Source organism: Motacilla alba, chromosome 4, assembly GCF_015832195.1.
Source record: "Motacilla alba alba isolate MOTALB_02 chromosome 4, Motacilla_alba_V1.0_pri, whole genome shotgun sequence".
Lineage (NCBI taxonomy): Eukaryota > Metazoa > Chordata > Aves > Passeriformes > Motacillidae > Motacilla > Motacilla alba.
The window spans coordinates 42,460,784-42,481,565 of record NC_052019.1 but is presented as its reverse complement, the minus strand read 5'-3'; the positions used below and the strand labels follow the sequence as shown (position 1 = coordinate 42,481,565).

The 20,782-nt window shown below is 38.6% G+C and overlaps 1 protein-coding gene across 8 annotated transcripts in view; it reads left to right on the top strand.

Moving 5' to 3' along the window:
* TMEM131L (transmembrane 131 like) overlaps positions 1-20,679 on the top strand; it is a 79,837-nt gene extending 59,158 nt beyond the window's left edge. For 5 of the 8 annotated variants that reach the window (XM_038134265.1, XM_038134264.1, XM_038134268.1 and 2 more), the window contains 16 exons: positions 838-980; positions 1,599-1,741; positions 2,068-2,254; positions 3,366-3,551; positions 4,433-4,582; positions 5,128-5,741; positions 7,856-8,010; positions 9,285-9,409; positions 10,945-11,102; positions 11,930-12,115; positions 13,173-13,251; positions 14,272-14,357; positions 15,676-15,796; positions 17,721-17,809; positions 18,631-18,773; positions 20,267-20,679. In XM_038134265.1, coding sequence (XP_037990193.1) covers positions 838-980; positions 1,599-1,741; positions 2,068-2,254; positions 3,366-3,551; positions 4,433-4,582; positions 5,128-5,741; positions 7,856-8,010; positions 9,285-9,409; positions 10,945-11,102; positions 11,930-12,115; positions 13,173-13,251; positions 14,272-14,357; positions 15,676-15,796; positions 17,721-17,809; positions 18,631-18,773; positions 20,267-20,545 — 2,844 coding nt within the window. In that variant the 3' untranslated portion in view covers positions 20,546-20,679. The other 3 variants (XM_038134272.1, XM_038134267.1, XM_038134269.1) reach the window with 2 other exon arrangements.
* The last annotated feature ends 103 nt before the right edge of the window (positions 20,680-20,782 follow it).

Below are 20,782 nucleotides of genomic sequence, written 5' to 3'. Positions count from 1 at the left end.
TTTTAATAAATACTGATTATTAAATGCAGGTTCTTATAGGTTTTGTGTGTTATTTTTCATAAAATAGACTAAGAATAAAAAATATTTAACTCAAAAAGATCAGAAAAGTTGTTAGTACAACACCCATAAACTGGGAAACAACCAAGTGAGAGCCCATTTTGGAATCTTTATGGTTTTTTGGACTGCTGTAGGTATCTGATCACCCCTTTCTAAGAGGGGACCCCAGTTCTGGAAGAGCAAGTTATAGGGCTGTTTTCATTTTTCAAAGGCAGAAAGAATAAACAACAGTATTTAAAAAAATTTACATTATTTCCAGACTAAGTGAACTTCTGGTAGTTCTGGTTTTCAATTAATATAGTTGAGAATTCTGTTTGGCTTCTTTCCAGTGACTCAAATGATCAGCATATTTACCAGCAGTCCCTTTCTCACTTCAATCAAGTTGTAAGTCATGCACTGAGGGTATAATGGTTGCCACATTTCCCTGTGCAATCAATACACTTCAGTTCTTGTGTTGTGAAGTGTTTCAGGATTTCTTGAATATGAAGGACACTATACAATTTCATGTCCATCTGAGGAAATAAAAGCTGTTTTAAATAATGAAGTAATACATTCCTCATAATAAGTGCAGTAATATGAACTTTTGCTCAAATAAACAATCTTATCTGATGTTTTATGTTGTCAGAAGGAAAGACTTTGGTATAACAAGTTAGTTAGCAGTTTCTGCACCTTGCCAAAAATATTCTTTGTGGTGCTAAGGGATGATACAGTGCTTTCTTTATTGACATCTTTAAACACACAGGTTTTCTGTGAGTAAGAACTGCATTTTTTGTTTAACAGAATGCACATCAAGAGGACCTCATCAGCAAGAAATGCAGTTCTGAGATGCTTTGTTTAAGTTTACAGCCCCTGGAAACCAGAAAAGTTGGTGTAATTTTTACACCTCTTGACTACAAAAGAGTAGCTTCCCTTATTTTAATCAGGTAAGCCAAATTTTAGTTGTAAGTGAGAATCAAGCAGCTCAATGTAAAAAGGAATTTGTGAAGTCCGGCACATAGAGAAATGATCAAAATTTGAAAGTCAGAATACCTCTGGTTTAATAAAAATTGCTTAGAGTGTGTTTGTGCCTTATGTCTCAGTCATTAATTTTCTTGATATGTGGTCAGAGGGTTATAAAATGCATGTGACTGTACTGAGACCGTTTTGAGTTAAGAGGGAAACACATTGTGTGGCTTTGTTGTTTTCAACCTGACTTAATGATAGGAGTTATGGATCCAGTGAGTCTTTTATGCAGCCAAACTTTGGTTACCTTTGGAGGAAGAGGGAATTTATTGAATGAAGAAGCAACCATTTTTACTAGGTGGCACAGTTGTTATCTAGTGGCACTGGTCGCTAAACTCGTTCCTTCACTGTGTGAAATTCACAAGTGGCTGGTTCTGGAGTGATCCTGTCTCTGGTTAGGGGAAACCTGTCTAGGTTTTGCCACTGATTCTGTTCTGAAACACTGTTATCTTGGTTTGGTACCTAGACAGCAAAGCCATGATTTTGCAAACCTAATTTGTGCTTTAGTGGCTGATTGCTTGATTTTTGTTTTATGGCAGAAACAACTTAACTGTTCTGGATGTGGTCAATGTAGAAGGCTTTGGAGCCAAAGAATTGCTTAAAGTAGGGGGAAGACTCCCTGGTGCAGGAGGATCCCTTCGATTTAAGGTGCCAGAAGCGACATTAATGGACTGCAGACGACGTGAGTAAGGAGACACAGGTCTCTGGTTGTGCAGCTGGCTGCTTTGCTCTGCACTGGAACTGATACAGAACATTAATGTTACAGAAACAGAATGGTAAAAGCTGAAGAGCTTGGCCATGACAAGTGTAGATTCTGTTTTGTCAAACCTCTGACTGAAAATAGTTAAAAGTTTTAGAAATACACTACTGCAGAATAGTCTGTATTAGATCTTGGTCACTTATGGGGTTTTTTTTATTCAATTGTAAGTAAAAATAGGAATTTATTTATGAATGTAAGAAAATCATTTCATGCACTGTTAACTAATTGCTCTCTTTTTTTCCTTTAAGAACTGAAAGACAGCAAGCAAATTCTATCCATTACGAAGAACTTCAAAGTAGAGAATATTGGGCCTCTTCCTATAACAATTTCATCAATGAAAATCAATGGTTACAGCTGCCAAGGATATGGATTTGAAGTGTTAGACTGTCGGGAATTTTTCCTAGCTCAAAACTCATCACGAGAAATCAGCATTGTGTAAGCACTGACAAATTTGTTGACAAAATAACTGAAGTGGAAATTTGAAATAATTAATTTCAGAAACAGACACTCCAATGGCATACCACACACAAAATTTTGAATAGAAATTTAGTAAGAATTTCCCTCAGGATAACACTAACGAACGGATTATATAATACTGGTTCTTTGTATGACCCATTATTTTTAAAAAGCAGCATACATGCTTTTATCAGTGCATTATGAAGTAATAAATTAAGACAAAAAAGTTGCCACAATTTTTTATTTGCTTGTTACTCTCTAAGCTTGTTCCAAGTAGCCTGACCACAATCTAGTCATGTTTTCCCAACATTGCACATAGTCTAAAACTTATTCTTTTAAAACTATCCTTGAGTGAAAGATACTACTGTGACTTAAGCAAAAGAAAAGTTAATGTTACTGTAGTAAAGTAATTGTGGTTTCCCATGCAACAGATTTCACTTCTACTGATTGGAAAGGCAGGTTATACCTTCTAGCAATCAAGTTAAATACTGAGATGGGTCAGGGAAGTAGAAGAGGAGACAAATCTGCTGTTTCTTCTGCTTTCAACTTTCTGTTGCCAGTATCTTTCCAGCTTTGCACCCTAGTACCTGGCCCTTTCTGAAATCATGCTGGCTGTATGCTGGACAGCTGTGCTTTTGTTGATTAACCTGAGTTGATTATGTTTATTTCCTTGATAAAAGGAAAATATGTCACAGTAATAAGAGTATTGTGAAAAGTCACAATAAACCCACATATTTTGCCGATTTAAGATGACCCAATGCCACCTGCACGGTTTAAGCAGATAGTGGACAATTTATTTAACTGTGCTTTAAAAAATATTATTAAATTATATTTTAAAATATAACTCAACATTTATTATTAGATGAATAAATTAATAATTCATATTAATAACAAGACAATATTTTAGTAATTTTAAGAAGACTATTAAATTATTGGTAAATATTATTAAATTATGTGGTTTTATTTATTATTGTTGTTCCTGTTGTCATCATTGTATTATTTGTATTTTTGTTATCAGTGTGACTTCAGAAAGTAAAATTCAGCCCAACAGTGAATAAAAAAGTAACACCACCTCTGTTTTTCCTGACAGATTCACTCCTGACTTTACATCTTCGTGGGTAATTCGTGAGCTCACACTGGTGACTGCTGCTGATTTGGAGTTCCACTTCACGCTCAACGTGACCCTCCCTCACCATCTGTTACCGCTGTGTGCGGATGTGGTGCCAGGACCCAGCTGGGAAGAGTCTTTCTGGAGGCTCACTGTCCTCTTTGTAAGGTAAGGCTTTCCTCACAGCAGCACCCCAGAGCTCCTACAAGATGCAGTGCGTGCGAATGCCGTGGTGATAACACACATGTGCTGATGCATCCCTAACTGAGGTTCCCATGCACACTGTGCTGCTGCTTGCACAGTTTGGACACTGGAAACAGTCAGAACACAAATGAATTAACAGCAGTTATCTGGTTCTAGATGCAACAGAAGAAGACTACAGGGATCTGAAAAACTAGGAATTTTTCATTCTGTTTTCCTGCTGACAAAATTTACACTGCCTGATTGAGAAGGTGGTTTGATGAATTAGATTTTTGTTTTGATCCATATATGTTTGCTGCAATTAATACACCGTGGAGAGAGAGGATATTTTGCATCTACATTTGTAGTTCAGAAGTATGATGGCTTTTGTAGCTCATTTTATGCCAGCATTTTCTCTAGGAAAAGAAAGAGACAGTATTTAATAAATACCAAAATAATGACAATGACTGTCATAAATGAGCAGTGGGCTGATAGGTCATATTATGATATGATGTCTTACATCATAATATGATATGATGTAAGACTACAACACAGTTACTTCTAAATTACCTTCAAGGATTATCTCTTTTAGAATGAACTTTTTCTTTGTTCATTTTTTTTCTTTTCAAGTTCATGACTGAGTTAATTTATCGAGCTAATAACTAGTAAGGCCTATAAGGAAAAAAATGAAAAGGAAATATTATTACAACTGTCATTTTTGAGGCTGTATTTTAAGGTATTGTCTGTCTTTTTACTTAGAATTTACTAAAAAAATATTTGAGAAGTGTATCTTGTTATAAGCTTTTTAACTCTTTCACTGAATATTCCTGAAAGTTGTAGACACCAGTATGTATTGTTTTCTTTGGCAGTTTGTCCCTCCTTGGAGTGATTCTGATAGCCTTCCAGCAAGCTCAGTATATTCTAGCAGAGTTCATGAAATCAAGACAGAGGCCAAATCCTAGTGCTTCACCACAGCAGAACAGCAACTCTGTTGACGTAATCAGCTCTGATTCCTACAAGTAAAATACTTTTTTTTTTCTTCTTTTCTACCCTGTTTATTGTGGAGTGGTGCTTTCTGTGTGATTCTCACTGATACTGCTGTGTGCTAGTTTAAAAGAGACAGTGTTCCAAGCAGCCTTTTTTTAGAGAACTTCCACCTCAAACCAGGAGGAATGGAGGAACTCAGGGGTTTATTCATCTTGAATATTGCCAGTAATACATAAGGTAAAAATTGTGTGATGAAAGTAAAGGATACACCAGGTGTGGCAGCCATGGAAAGAATGGAAAACACATTGATGGTTCTCAGTCTGACCTCTTGAGTGGTCAGTCAGGCACTTATTCACTGAAGCATGTAAGTGTGTTGGAAGTCTGAGCAAATACTTAGAGTGTTGCTCAATTCTCCCTGAAATCAGAATGTGCTTCGCTGGTATGGTAAATTAAAGACCTAAAGCAATTTCATGGCTTGTGAATATGCCCCCCTTCCTTTTCTTACAACAATATCTCATAAAACAATTCTTGATGGCTTTGTAAAGGAAAACAAATCCCTTTTTTTTTTTTTCCCCAGGGGAAGCTGCAAGACATTTATGGATTCCTATAGTTCCTCAGATAAAGGTAAAGGGAAGGGCTTCCTGTCTGTAGGCACTTCTTCCAGCCGAAGTCAGAGTGCGGCAAAGAGAAGTCCTGCGACCTACAGCCACTCTCAGAAGAAACACAAATGTTCAGTTTACTACAGTAAGCAGAAACCAAACACAGCAGCTGGCAGTGCCATTGCAGCTGCTGATGAGAAACAGAATCAGATTGCAGAGAACCAAGTCTCAGCGCCAAAAGAGGACATTTGCACTGATGATGTCAGTGAGAACTGGGTAACTCTGAAATATGCAAATAGCATAAATGTTAACAAGAATTTAACTCTTCCAGAAGACTTTCTGGGTAAAGAAGAAAGTACACTGAAAAATACAGTTCTCATTAAAAATACTTCTTCAGAGTGTGATCTGAAGGAAGATCTTCAAACATGTATGTTTCCTAAGGAAACTAACCTTAAAACTTCAGAAAATCTAGCTGAGCTCAAAGAACAGGAGTTCTGTTCTGTGAAGATGTCCAAGAAGCTGCCTGAAAGTCACTTGTCCAGAAATTCACCTCAACAACAGCCAGAACTGCAAGAAATAAGGAAAATTAGTGGTAATTTTTTCTCAAATTCTATCAGTCTAAATTACTACGTGAATTCTTCTGATAAGTTCACTGTGATCAGGATTTTGTCTTTTGTGTGGGACAAGGGAATGTGGTGTTTCTTATGTGTTCACTGTGATTTGTCTGTTTACATTCCTGAGGAAGCAGCTTACATTTAAAGTTGTTTTATAAATCATAAATTTGCTTGGTTTACAAATTTCAAGCTTGTTGCCATAGCATTTTAACTGCTAAAATATTTGATGTCATAGATCTGCTTATAAGACACAAATTGCCCTTGTCAGTTATTCAGAAGGATCCCAGTTTGCTATTTTCAGGTCCACTGAAAATACAGTGGTTGTCTCACCAAGCAAGCACATTCAGAAGCAAATATTCAGAACTCCTCAGATAAAACCATCCAAAATAAGAAAAACCTGACATCAGGATAATGTAAACTTCTATTGTGTAGGAATCTGCAAATCAGTGTTTTCCATAGTAGTTGCATGGCTGTATTTTTTATCTTGTTTTTCTTTTCTTGAAACTGTGGGGCTAAGCTGCCTGGAAAGTCTTACCTCTTAGCTTCACAGTTCAAAATTTTAAGAACAGCAGAAGAACACCTAGGAGAAATCAAAAGCGGGATAGAAGAATGTATCCCCTGGAAGCTTGGCTTTACTGAGGCACTTGGCAAAGTAATTGAATGGTGAAAACTAGCATTTGCTGTAGCTGTGGCAGTTTATTTAGGGAGTGAGCCATCAGAGAGGGATTTCAGGCCCTGCTGTCTTGTGTAGTTGCTACTGTGGGCTCGTTGCTTCTTGTGTTGTTACCTGTGAGCTATAGCAGGTACAAGTGTGTAATCTCAGGTGAAGGCAAGATATTTTCACTCATTCTTACAAGGTATTTTGAGATTCTTCATATGCTCCTAAAATGCACTGTTGCTTATTCTTTGCTTTGAATTAGGAGATCATTCAGTATATTCAGTAGTAAAGCACTTAAGGTTATCTCCCTTGTTGTCTGTTAGCACTTGTGGCTCTCTACACTATCAGGCATGTGATATTTCTGTGTTTTAAGACATTTAGTAGGATATATTAAGTCTAAAAATTACCATGTTGCAGTGTTTGTATCTTGATTATAGTTACAGACCTGGTTTTGTGCAAACAGGGAGTTCAGGACCTTGACTCACATGCTGGAGAGCAACAGCGTTCTTTAGAACGCTGCTCTGGCAGTCTCGCTTGCCTGGTGTTTGATTCACATGTGCTCCTTTTGCAATCCTCACGGCTGCCTGCTCCAGAGGGGAGCCGGTATCTGACTCAGAGCTGGGATGTTGTAGTTGGTTGGCAGGAAACTGTAAAAATGTTTGGGTGTGCCTTTCCCAGTTGAGAAGGCCAGTTCAGTTCAGTAAGTGATGCCATTTCCCACACTGAGCAGCTGAGAGCCTCTGTGGCAGATCACTGTGGATGTAGTGCAGGTCTCTGAGATACCTGGAACTCATCAGAGGCAAAATGAATTCTGTCCTGGCCCAGGCAGAGGAATGTGAGAAGCTCAGCTAGTTGTTGAGACAGACTTCCTCTTGAAGCTTTCGTCTTTTGGACTCTTAGATCAAAATAGTTCTTCTTCCTCACAAGCCTCTCAAGTAAAAGAACTTCTGGTGTGGAACCCGTACTAAAGAAAGGATGACTTCCCTTTGTCTTCATAGTGAATGCAGAGGACAATTCCGAGGTATCAAGCACCAAGTAAAGGCTGTCCTTTCTCCCCACTCAGCTTGCAGGGTTTTTTACTCTTTGTTTTTTAACCCAGTGTTCTCTAGCTTCAATTTCTACCTTACAAACCCATGGCTGAGCCCCAAGTAGCTCATATTCAGATGAGATGAGCAGGACTTGTGTAATCTGTGCAGGCACTGGGAGTGGTGTGCTCATGACCATGAACCAGCACAAAGCTACTTTTTGCAACTGCTGTAAGAATTTTTACACTGCATTAGCTTTTGGTTTAAAAATTTTCCAGTATCATCAGCCTAGACATTAGTCTCCTATGTTTTGGAAAGCAACACAAGGCTGTTTTTAAAGAAAGGTGCATGGTTATGACCGAGAGCCCCTTCTCTTCCCATGCAAACAGTTGTTATTGTTTAATTGTAGGGAATAGCCAGCAAGTGCCTCTCAGGAATGAAACAGAAAACTGCGAGACTTCAAAAAAGCAGATCAACCTAAAGCCTTCCACAGAGAAAAAGATTAGTAAGGGAACCAAGGAAGAGACTCCATGCTGTGCAAAAGAGGAGATTACTTCTTCTGAGGTTGGTATTGTGATCTTTCTCCTTTTCAAATTTGAAATTATCTTTTTATAGTTTATGTACATATATACACATATAGGTATGTATGTGTATGTAGGGACTATTTTGTAGAGTCACAGATCTGAAATGCTGTAAATCAGATGAATGAGGAAGAGTGCAGATGTGCTGTCCCACATCCGTTTGGTATTAGTGGTGCTTTTTTGGAATGGTGAACAGTTTGGGTAAAAATCAAAACAGCCATATATATCACAGCCAGAGGTTGTTAGTGTCAGAGCAGGCACAAGCATACTGGAATCTAATGCCAACTGTCAGCCACACTAATGATGTGGGAACATTCTCTGCAGGGGAGGTGGGCATATTGGCCTTCACTTGCAGACCTGATCTCCAAATCCAGGGCTTTGCATCAGAAAGTCGCATTTGAGAGTACAGCAGGCAGAAGCCCTTTAGCAGATTATGCAGTTGCTGAGAAGTATTATTCTTCACCCCTGGTTTCTGAGTATGATAAACACATCAGACTGTACCTTTGGTGCAGGCAGCATAAAACACTAAAAGAACTTCATCAGGCAATTAGTAAACCTGAGAATCTGGATTATGTTTGTATTCTGTCTACTGGATATAAATCCCATGGCAAAATGGTGTAAGGAAGAATTGCTTACATTGTTTGGGGAATATGTGAGAAAAGACATGGTCTCCTCTTGCTTTGGGAATTGTTGTTACAAACTTCTTTGCCCGAGTGGCTGATGGTGCTCAGTTTGTTTCTTGCATTTCTTGAAATGACTAGTATTTGCTGGTAACTTACTCCATAATTTCCTCAGCTGTAATTCAAATGAATGCCTTCCCCCACTGCCCCCAGTTGCTGAGGAAAGGGAGGATTTATTGCTGCTGAACTTGCACACCAGCTGATCATAAATCTGGCAGATGTTTTTTGTTTTTAGCACATTGGGAATTTTATTGACTGCTTTACTTTTTCTCCCTCCATTTTTTTTCCCCTGAAAGTCAGAGCTAGATGCTGTGAAAGGGAAAATGCTAAGTTTGGGAATTCAGAAATTTCTCTCTCATCATCTCTTGCTGTCTTGATGGACAGAGTCTTGGAAAGGCTGGTTAAATTGATGGTGCTGGAAAGAGGATGTGCTGTGGAAAGCCACTAAATCATGGAGTAAATATGCATTTTGGTCAGGTCATTTTGTCCAGAGAAATTTAGCTAGAAAAATCCAGTGGAATTCATTGACTAAGTTAAGTTCATTTTATAATGTCTCAGCTTGTATTTTTGCCTTTAGCAAGAAGATGCGTATAGAAAGAAGAAGACTCAGGATAAAAAGGAAGGAAATGTACCAAATATGAATTGGAATAGAAATAGAACATCTAGGAAAAATAAAAAGAAGAATGTAAATATATCCACAAGGTATGTATTGCCTCACCAAATCATGAAGAAACCCAGAGTTACTGTAATGTTTCTGCGGGTTTTGCATAATACATTAGGCAGGACTACTTTATCTATTTAAGTAAACACACATTAATCTTGTCCTGAGCATTTACTTTTAGGAATGTGCACTACTAAATATCATCAGCAAAACAAAAAATTTTAAAATATTCCATGTGTAAATCTACATGTAGATAGATGCAGCCCATTCTGCATAGCAGTGGTAGCTCTCTGTTAGAGTCTGGAATGTGCTGTCTCTGAAGTTCAGCTTCCTTCCCCTTGTGTATTGTGTGGAGAAGTTCTAGTCATGTATCCTCTTCACTGAAAAAAGGAAAATGAAATTGTTGAAATGTTTCCACCTTCAGGAGAGTCATCTGCTATATTGAGTAACTGGGGGCATGTTGTCCTCTACCAATTTTTGAAGAGAAATGTGTAGAAATGAGAGAGTGGCTTGCATTTTTGCTGTAATGATTAAAACAACTACAGCAGCACTTAGATTGTAAAGAATATTGAGTGAGCACTGTGCAAAGTTACTTCTTTTCCCTCTGAGGATTGTGTTAATGCATTTTAAATTCAGTTGTAAATTACTTTTAATTATTTTTCTCAGTATATTTTAAATTTAAGTTGTTTGGATTATTAAAAAATACTAGTTACAAACTGCTTTTAGAATAGAAACATTTCTGAGGAGAAAATCCTACTCCTTCCCCTCCCCCAGCCCTTTGAATTAAGGTCACAATCCTACAAAGCCTTCACAGACTTAATTTTTATTGCGAGTGCTTCTATTGAGGTCAGTGGACTTTAAAAGGAGATTGTAAATCTGAAAGGGCTGTTATAACTCATCGTACACAAATTTCTGTTCATTTTGTGAGAAGTCAGTACAAGTGTAAATCTTTGCTGGATGCACACCTTTGTAGATAGGAAGGATAAAAAACAAGCAGTGAAATACTGAAGTTTAGTGTCTGTTCCTTCAACCTTCAGCAGTTGTTGCTTTCTGAGTTAAGATGGAACTTTCCATTTCTGCAGAAATTTGACAGCTGACTTTTAATCATTTTTCCTTAGTACTCTCTGATTATGGTATTGGATGCAGACATTTCATTTCACCTTTACTAGCAAAAAATGAAGATTGCTTCAGATTGGGATTCTACTCTAGCTATAATTGTGCCAGTGAAATGAACACAGGGCACATTTTTCTTTGCATCTAGGTCTTTATACACTGCTAAACTGTGCTTCTCACTGCAACATCTGATTGCCTTCTGCCAAATGCATTAGATAATGGAGTTAAATATGCACATGTCATTTTGCCTCTCCCCCTGAAAAGTCTGTGTGGTAGGATATTGCCTTTTGGGAACGGTTTTTTAAGTTTCTGTAAAGTTGGGGAATAAGACTCCCAGACCTACTGCTTCCCCTGCATTTTGCCTTGATAGCTGTGTGAGTTCATGTGTTTAATGCCTGGAAAGAAAAAATGCAGATGAAATGTAAAATGCAAACATGTTTTTTTTTGGGTGTGGTTCTATTAGGGTCCCTGAGCAGAGTGAGTTGAAGCATATGTGTGGTGAATTTGAAAGGCCGGATCTGAGAGCGAATATTGGAATAAGAGCCTGGTGTCCTCAGAATAATGGGGAAAATTGTAAAGCAGACCAAAAAGCTGGGAGCTTGTCCATACAGGGAGAAACAGGTATGTAGTTTTAATTGTCTTAAAATGGGGAAAGAAACACAATGTGAATTTTGTGGCAGTAGAGCATTCCTTACTTGAGAGACCTGTGCTTTTCTCCCTTTTGAACCCTGACGTGAAGATGACAGGACTGGTATGAGCAGTGCCTGAAATAATAGCTGCTCACTTCTGAAGGGCTCTGCATGCTTCTCCATGGGCTTGGTTCATGGTGCAGACCAGAAAATTAATCAGTCTGAAGCAATGATCCATCAGTTCTTGGTGAAGGAAAGACAGACTAGTAGTCTGGTTTTGTGTTCAGAAGAAAGCTTGGGTACCTGCTTCCTGCCTTTCCATTAGGATTTTAATAATCTGTTCTCCTTGACTTCAAGGAAGAGGAGATCTGAAGAAAGTTATCAATTTCTATGGGATTGTCCTTTGCATCTCTGATGAGATAATAAGAAAAGAGAATCTATCACTTATGAATTCATTACTTGCAGCATTTTGTCGTCGCTCTTTGTATGCATGTTCCTACAGCCAGGATATGTTTCATGTTTGAAGTATATATTCAAAGGACAGTATGCACTTCCTCTTTCAACCTATTACCTATAGCAGCACTGTATCCTCACTTGCATTGATTTTACTGGGATGTCATGTAGGTCAGAAGCTCCTTGTGTTACGGGCTGGTTTAGTTACTGAAGCTATCAGTAAATATTATTTCCTCCCTCATCAGCAAATTCAGAGAATCCATGTAAATTCATGATTGAGATTACTTTTCCCTGACATTTCATAAATGTTGTGTTGGTTTTTTGATTGTGGTTTTTTTTTTTGTTTGTTTTTTGCAACTTTTCTAGAAAACTTTTATCAGAGGTCCAAAAAGAAGTGTTTGGAGAAGTTTTGTTCTGATTCAAGCTCAGATTGTGGAAGTTCGTCAGGAAGCGTTCGTGCAAGTCGTGGGAGCTGGGGTAGCTGGAGCAGTACCAGCAGTTCAGATGGAGATAAAAAGCCAATGATTACTACCAGGCATTTTCTTCCATCCAGTAAGTTTTGCAAACAGCACCTCTTCACAGTAGTGCACAGAGTTTTAGCCTTCCTGCTGATTAGAAAGGCCTACCATGGCATGGCGCACATGACTTGTCTTTTGTAGAGCGCCTCTTAGACACACAAAGAGGGATGTAAAGAGCTTGGTACTTCACAAGAAGTACCACATATTTCATGGAGATGAAGATCACTGTCAGGCTTCTCAATAAGCAATATGTACAGTTAGTTGTCATGGAAGGATTGGGAAACTGAGAGTCACTCAGAATAGCCAAAGCAATTTCTGCCTTCGAATTTGTTTCATCACATTATTTGGGTTTTTTTAAACATTAAAACTATTTAAGTAATGCACAAATGAGGAATGTGTGAAAGCTGTTCAGATCTGAGGAGCTGGGTTTGGATAGGTGTATTTGAGGTGTAAATAGCCAGAACACCTGAGACACTTGACTAGTATGAGAAATGGGAGCTGTGCTTCATTACTGCAATTCTTGAATACTTGAATATCACTAAAGTAGTTGAAAGTCATTGCCATAATTGTCCAGAGGGATGTGGCACTAGAAGTAAATTTTAAAGTGCTGAAGTGACACCAGCAAACCCAGCTTTGGGTACCTGCAAAAAGATGGTCTGAGTGATTTAAAAATATGCAGAAACTTCATGTGTATTTGTGTATGTATAAAACTTTACATTTCTTAATGATAGTGTGTGATCTCTCTGAACCTGTGATCTAATAGATAACAAATCATGTGTATATGACTTTCTGTTTGTTCAAATGGTAATGCCTCTTAAGAAAAAAGAAAATAAGTAATTCTAAATTCAGACTTAATTTGATAGTAACAAGGAACCTCTCCTTCAAGACTGTGGTAATCACTTCTAAATCATAAAACACATGTTAAGACTATGGACCTAGGTAGCATGTCTTGAAATTGATGCAGTTAGTGATAATCTAGTGTGAGAGAAAACTTGATTAACACCATTGATGATTCTGTTTGTGTGTATGTATATTCTGTGCATACTTCTTTTTTAAGGATCTTTGATTTTCACAGTCATTCTTTTCTTTAGGAGAGAATATTTCACAAAATGATTTTCCATCTGAAACTCCTATCACTCTAAATCTGTCTCATAACATCTGCAATACCAGGTAAAAAAATTGAATCTACACCTGTAAGGCATTAAAGAAACAACACCAACTTGAAGTCTTGTCTCAGTTTGATAAATAATACCTGTTGGCGCCTGTTATCTTGTAATTTTTTATGATTGTACTTACTAGTTGGAAGAATCTTCTTCAGTACATGGAAAGATATAAACAAAATTGATTATGCTGCATAAGTACAATAAAAGCTTCCAAATGGAAAAAAATGGAAATTTGTTTTCCACTTTCACTTCTTCCAGATCCAAGCAACTTACTACATTTCCATTACTGCTTAGTTGTATTTTTGTAAAAAAGGTGGGAATAAGACTTTCAAGTTGATGCTATTCTTTTAATGGGAGTAATGTTCTCCTAGGATATACAGCATGAAAATTGATTCCTCTCTCCCCCACATTCTTTTCTCCCTCTTTACTGTAGTAGAGATCGCATCTACAAGTTTTATTACTGTGAATCCTCATTTAACTTCTCATTCACCAATCTCTGTTTTCACTAGGAGAAATACTCCAATCCTTTTCCTTTGGGTTCTGGTGCTTGAAAATGTTTTCTTTTATTCATTTTGACTGGTTCCTTTGATGGGTTGGTTTTGATAAATACCAAATTCATGCTCATGTGTCTCTGTGTGTCTTCATGGACAGAAAAGTAAACTTACCTGAAAGTTGTTCAAACATTGTAAGAGGTCCTACTGATCTTCATGAACTACAACTTGTTTTCCAGTTTTAGAGAACAGCTGTTGAATTAATTTGCAATAGGTTGATACTTGGATAATAAAAATGGGGTAATTAAGGTGTATTAATTTTATTTATTTTGCATGTGTGATAAGTAGCTGGCTTTTAATTGGAAAAAGCTTTTAAAAATTGCACAGTGGTAATTTTGAAATAGGAAAAATCAGGACAGTGGAAAAGCAATAGCAGTTGTTAGAATGTCATTAGAATGCTTTCTACATCTCTGTATATTTCCTTTGAAATAGTTTGGATTATGAGATTTAAGAAATTAAATTTTCTTTTCATTCAGCAGAGACATGAACAGCATCCCCCAATATCCTGAAACCTTATGTCCCAATTTCACTGACATAGCTGCAGATCCTGACAAAAATAAAGGTCAGTATTAAGCTGTTTTTCTCACACTTTGCCAAGCAGTTTTAGTGATGTTGCTAATAACACATGCACCAACTTGACAGACGCATTGTTACTAGAACTTGACTTGCTTCTAAGCAAGTTAGGTGCAAAGTTAGCAAATGAAGGCTTAAAACCTTGACAGTTTTTGCTTATAACCTTGATCATTTTTCCTGCATCTTCTCTGTGTCAAGATAGCATTTAGCTTTCAACTCATGTTCTAGGTATTCTTTCTTTTTTTCATCTTCTTGCTATGCACAGATTAATGTCCAGAAGCAATGCAGCTGGGACATCAAGAGCACTGCTTGCTGTGTTAAAGTGGCACCAAATCAAACATGACCATTTTTCTCTCTAAATATCCACAGCTGGGACTTGCTCTCTTTGAAAGCAATGAGTGAGGTTGTGTAGCACTGTTAAAATTCTTGAGTTTTCATTGTTTGTATCTCAGAGGGAAGTAATATTAGCTTTTTGAGTGGGATTCGTAAAGGCATCATGCTACATGGTGAGGTAGAGTTTGAAAGCTGGTCAGGACATGTGGTTCTTTGGGCAGCAGCACTCCCTGCCCTTCTGCTGTACGTTTAACCTGTCTGATAGGATACAAGTGCTGATTAACCTTCTTCCGTGGTAGCAATATTAATATGTATCATGTGAAATAATGAAATTGAGCCAACGTTGCAAGCATTCTCTCATGGAAATTACTTATTTGGATTTTTTCTTTTCTCCAGCTGCCAGTTCTCATAGAGTTGATAGGAACCAAATATCTGTGGGCAGTCAGGACACGCAATCCATGAAGAGCAACACAATGAATATCTGTGCTAGGGGCTAAATACAGCATTTAATGGGTTCACAAATTGTCTGGTTGGGAATGGCTGCAGTCTGTTAGAAACCTGATCCTGTTCCTGCTGCATTTGTGTAGTTGGACTTCAGAAGTGGTTTGTGACTAAGGGGTGGGCACAAGGAGGCCAGTGGAGATTGCATCCCTGCTGTCTCCTGCTGTGTGGGAGTGTGCCACCTAGGCACTGGCAGCTGAACACTTAAGCACCCTCAGTAGGAATTTCTTGCCCTGTTTTGTTGAATTCTGCTTTCTCGGTTCAAGTCTTACATATATCTTTTTTAAAAAGTAGAAGTTTTGAGATGTGTTTAAAGATGGGCCTTCATAACAAAAAAAAAAATTGCTTAGTAACTGGATTTTTTCTCTAGCAGACAGTCCTTATTGGGGAATTGAGAATAAAGTGTCAGTGTGACACAATCTGCGGAGTGTCTTTCCTGTTACTCTGCATTTCATTCCTCTTTCCTTTTTTAGGTCTTTACCCAACAGGAGACTTGTGGCCTGCCCAGCCAGTCTGCATGACAAACAGTTTGAATTACAACCTTGAGAATAATATACCATGCATGATCCAAGAAACCCCCTCTGTCCACAACAGGCAAGTTATGGTTTGTGTAAAAACTAGAGATAATGCTTTGTTCAGGCTTCTATAATGCAGAGGACTGTACTTTACTCATAATTTTTGTAAAGACAGAATAATAGTTAAAATAAAAGTCCTTCTGCCACTTGAGTCTTAGTTCTAGTTGTTACTGCTCTTCCATGAGTACATTGTGATTAATTTTACTAATACAAATTCACTGCTATCCCTGTTCATGTATCGATATTCTATAACTTTTTTCAAGTTTATTTAAATACTTTTGGAAAGCTGTTAAATACTTTCACTTGTTTTGCAGGCAGAGGGCTTGGCTTTGAAATCTGTTGCCCTCTTGCTAAATGCATAGCTTGTGTATGCCACATGGTGTGTTATGCAGTGTGTACTTGTGTTAAGTGGCAGGAACAGACATTGTTATGAAGACAAATATTCCAGTATAAAGGTGGTTTAGGGATACAAGTTGATATGTTTCAGGCTCTGTCTATATTTGGGTTCATCTTCCTGTAGTAATGAACTTAATTCTTTTATTTTACACTGCTCACACAGCAAATTTTAGTAATGAAAGATGTGCCACAAACTAGAGAGCAGAAATACTCTGCCACCACACAGCAGTGAAATATGGCCAGTTCTTCAAGTTGTATCCTGTCATCCAAAATGACAGGAGAAGGGCCTGGGGGTCCTGGTGCACAACAAGCTGTCCCTGAGCCAGCAGTGTCCTTGTGGCCAGGAAGGTCAGTGGTACCCTGGGGTGCATCAGGAAGAGCAATGCCAGCAGGGCAAGGGAGGTGATCCTGCCCCTCTGTTCAACCCTGGTGAGGCCACATCTGGAGTGGGTTCCAGTTCTGGACTCCACAGTCAGTGCAACAGAGATCAGGAGCTCCTGGAGCACATACAGAGAAAAACTGGGCAGAACCTGATGTACAGGAAGTTCCACCTGAGCATGAGGAAGAACTTCTTTACTTCAGGTGCAGTGACCACACACCAGAATGGATGGTCCAGAGGGGTTGTGGAGTCTCTCTCACTGGAGATATTCAAGAGCCCTCTGGACACAGTCCTGTGCCATGTGCTCTGGGATGGCCCTGCTTGACCAGGGAGGCTGGATCATATGACCCCCTGTGGTCCCTTCCAGCCTTACCCATTCTGTGACTGCTTTCATACACCTATCTCAATTTGGACTTCATATGCAAAAAATACATGCACATCCATGCAATTATGTATTGATATTTAGTAGTGATAACTTCAGATAGTTATTCATATTGGCTGAATAGTAAAATTGAAGTAGGGCAGCTTCTTATGAAATCCTTTTCTATGCCTGCCTTGTGCAGACTGGATCCAGAGTTGGACTACTTCAAACTTGTTGCATAGCAGGGCCTATTTTGCTACTGACATGTCTTGAGGAATTACTTTTGAAAAAATCTTCTTGAAATTCTGAAATTATTTTAATAAAGTAGTATAGCCCCTAGAAATCTATGTGTAGCTTAGAAAATTCACTGTTTAACAGGACTTGAGCACATTTGGTTGGGAAAATAGAAATCTCGATTTTAATTGCTATTCTCAAGGATTCAAATGTATTATGTCTTCTTCTGCCATCTCAAGTCACATAATCCATGATTGTGGGGAAGAAGTACAGTTCTTTTCTTTTTCCAGGGAAGAAAGTTGAACCCAGCTAGGCATTGCAGGACTCTGGTAGCATCATTACAAGTTGTTCATTTTCCCAGAGGAAAAAGAGCTCTGTGAGAGAGATTGCTGTGATTATGTCATGGTGCAGGGTAGATCCTGGCAGAATTGACAAGTGGAATGTGAAAAGCCTCATGTTCAGTTGCCGGCATTTTGCATCCAAGAGCTTTACAATAAATAAGTATTTCTAAGTAATTTTCAGAAGTCCTGCAAATTGTTTCTGACTGCAGATTTTTTTTTTTTCTTGAGACAGCTTCATTGACTGGAATGCAGCTTGTGACAGCCAGTTTTCCAACATGTATTGTCCACTGGAGATGAATGAATATGGTGCTTTCCCAGAAGGTAAGATGAAATAAAGCTTATTAATTATCACAGAGCATGGTTGTTTTCCTCTCACCTTTTATAGAACAAAAGGCTGAGCTGGTCTATACATGGGGGTTCATTGCTTTCAAACTCTATGTTTTCCAGCTGAGTGTTCTGTAGTAATACACAATGACTGCATGTGGTGGATGAGAAGACTGGCCTTTGTATAGAGCCTGAAAAGGCAGTATGCAGGACTTCCAGAGGGAATTGAGAGAAATGCTTGTGCTTACAGTATTACACATATCTTTTTGCACAATCTTCTTTGTTTCCCCTCTGGCAGGCTTCAGCCTTCCAGTGTGTGAAATACAAGGCCTCTTGTGACCAATTATCTTTCCAGGCTAGAGTTTCTTGGCTTGGGAAGCACACTGGCAGCAATCTAGAATTCTTTAGCATTACCTACCTAAGTACTAATGAAAGGTCAGACTGCAGTATCCCAGGCAGCATGCTGATCCCTTGGGTGCTTAGAGCTGAGACATGTTGGCGGTGAGGCCTGGGGAGGTTCTGCCATGCACGTTCTGTCTAATAAAGACTGTTCTCCAGTAGAGGGACTGCCAAGTCTTTATCCTGTCCTCCTGATAACAATTTGTTAGTGGGTCTCTAATACAGAGTGGTAGTCCTGTTGACAGAAATCGATACACTTCGCTGCTGTGCTACCCTGGCGCTGCATGGAGTCACTGAAGGATTAGGTCAGTCCCAGCCTGGCTCAGTCTCAAGAAGATTCAGCATTCCTCCACAGAAATGTTAGTAGTGTTTTATATTGCAAAAGCCTTAGTTTGTCTTCCTGATTTTATAAATTGCAGAAAACATGAACTACCCCAGTGGCTTCCCAGGTACTGCAGCAATGCAGAATACAGCCTTCATTGACCAGAACTGTCCCTCCACCTGGAATGCTCCTCCCAACATGCCACCTGCCTGGGAGCCTGCCAGTTATGTCAACTCCACAGTGAGTATTGTCTCTGTGAGGCACGGCCTTTGTGTGCTCCTTTAAAGCCTTCCTTGTGTATTCCTCTCTTTTCCCTACCTGTTGCTTGCTTGTTCTTCAGTAATCTTCTAAGTAGCCTGATGTGTGTGTTTAATGCTGGCGTTGCTAGCCGGGTTTTTCCAGCTGTTTGTCAAGGATGTTACTCACCTTGTCTGCAAAATTTTGAGATGATCCTTTTTCCTGCAAATTGACTAAAATCAGCTCACATATGGAAAAATATTTATGGCTTATGTAGACTACTGACATTTTTTTCTCTCAAAATCAATGTGTCCAGTTGAGGCTAAAACCCAGAAAGTGCAGACAGAAAAACCCAGAGAGATTTGAAAAATGAAGAGCTGAATGGACAGCTGCTCTCAGTGACTTTGACAGGGTTGTTTTGGGGGTTTTTTTGGGAGGAAATTCAAGTGATTTAAGCTGGATTTGTGCAGATTTCAGATCCTGACTTTGACCTGTTGTACTCCAGACATAAACTCCATGTTTATGTCATCCCATAGTGCAGTGTAGTAATTTCAGTTCAAGGTGGTCTTTAATTGTAACTATCTTCTCTTCTGCTCATATTTCAAAATCCTCTATTTTAGGTTTTTTTTACTATAGGTTTATTTTGAATGAAACTAACTAATAAACCAAGAAAAAAATTTCAACTGTAAAAATTAAAATTCTTCTATGTTAAAAAGTAGCAAAACTGGTAGAAGACTTTTTCCTAAAATAAACATATATTTTATTTCATATTTTATTCAGGAATGCCAGGAAACACAGAAGGTAGAGATTGGAAAATGCATTAGATAATTTAGTTCATTTCCCTGGCGAGCTTTTCTCCACAATACATTTCAATGTTTCATTCAGTTTTAAAAGTCCCAAGACTTCCATGACCTTCGCTGAGAGACTTCCTTGCAGACTAATACATCTTGCCCTGCAGGAGGTTCTTTATAAGCTTTCAAAATTTTCTAACTAAATTCCCTAGCTCCCAATTACAGTCTCATTTTTCACACTGAATATCCCTTTCTGCTCCCAGCATGCACAGTCTTTCTGGACTGACGCATACTTCAACCCTTTTCTTGTCATTTCTAGGCGTCCTCCTCTTTTGATTTTAACTCTCAAAGTATGCATGGTGATCTTTGTGTGTCTTCCACTTCTCCTCTATCTTCCTCAACAGTCTGACCAGAACTGAGCAGTATATTGTTGTTAGAGTAATATCTGTGCTGTGCAGGGAGGAGCTCACGTGACTTCATTCAGTGGAGGACCTTTAAGCACACACACACACATTCATGCTGCTGTAATATTTTTGGCAGCCATATTTCTTTGTAAACTCCTCTGTAATTTTCTACTTGTGGATTTCTTACATTTCTGCATAAATTCTGCTTCCTCTCTCCCATTTAGTACTTAGCATTTCCAGATTTTCTTTGGCAAATGCTCCGTGTTGCAGTTTCCCATGCTGGTTTTATCTTGCTCTGCAGCCCTACCTCTCCAGCACCCGAAGCTTGTCTCCAATGTCTGGACTTTTTGGTTCCATCTGGGCACCTCAGAGTGATGTCTATGAAAGCTGCTGCCCCGTCAGTGCCACGACTCAACATTCAACCCATGTGGAGAACCAGGCAGTTATGTGTAAGCAGGAATACTATCCGAGGTTTAACCCTTTCCGTGCCTACATGAACTTGGACATATGGACTACAGCAGCCAATCGAAATGCAAATTTCCCACTTTCGAGGGACTCGGGTTATTGTGGAAACGTGTGAAAGGAATTTGATTTAAAAATGTGAATAAAGATGCTTGCAATTTTGATTACTAGAGTAAGCTGGTTGCTGAATAGATTACATTGTTGGTGAATATTTTGGCACTTTTATATTGAAAATAAATTTTTTTTACTGAAGTCTGAGCATTCAGTGCATTTTAAAAAGCACAGCATATTCAGGGTGCTGTTATTGTCAGGTGAAGGCTATAAATTTAAAATTCAAATTTTTTATCCTCATTAA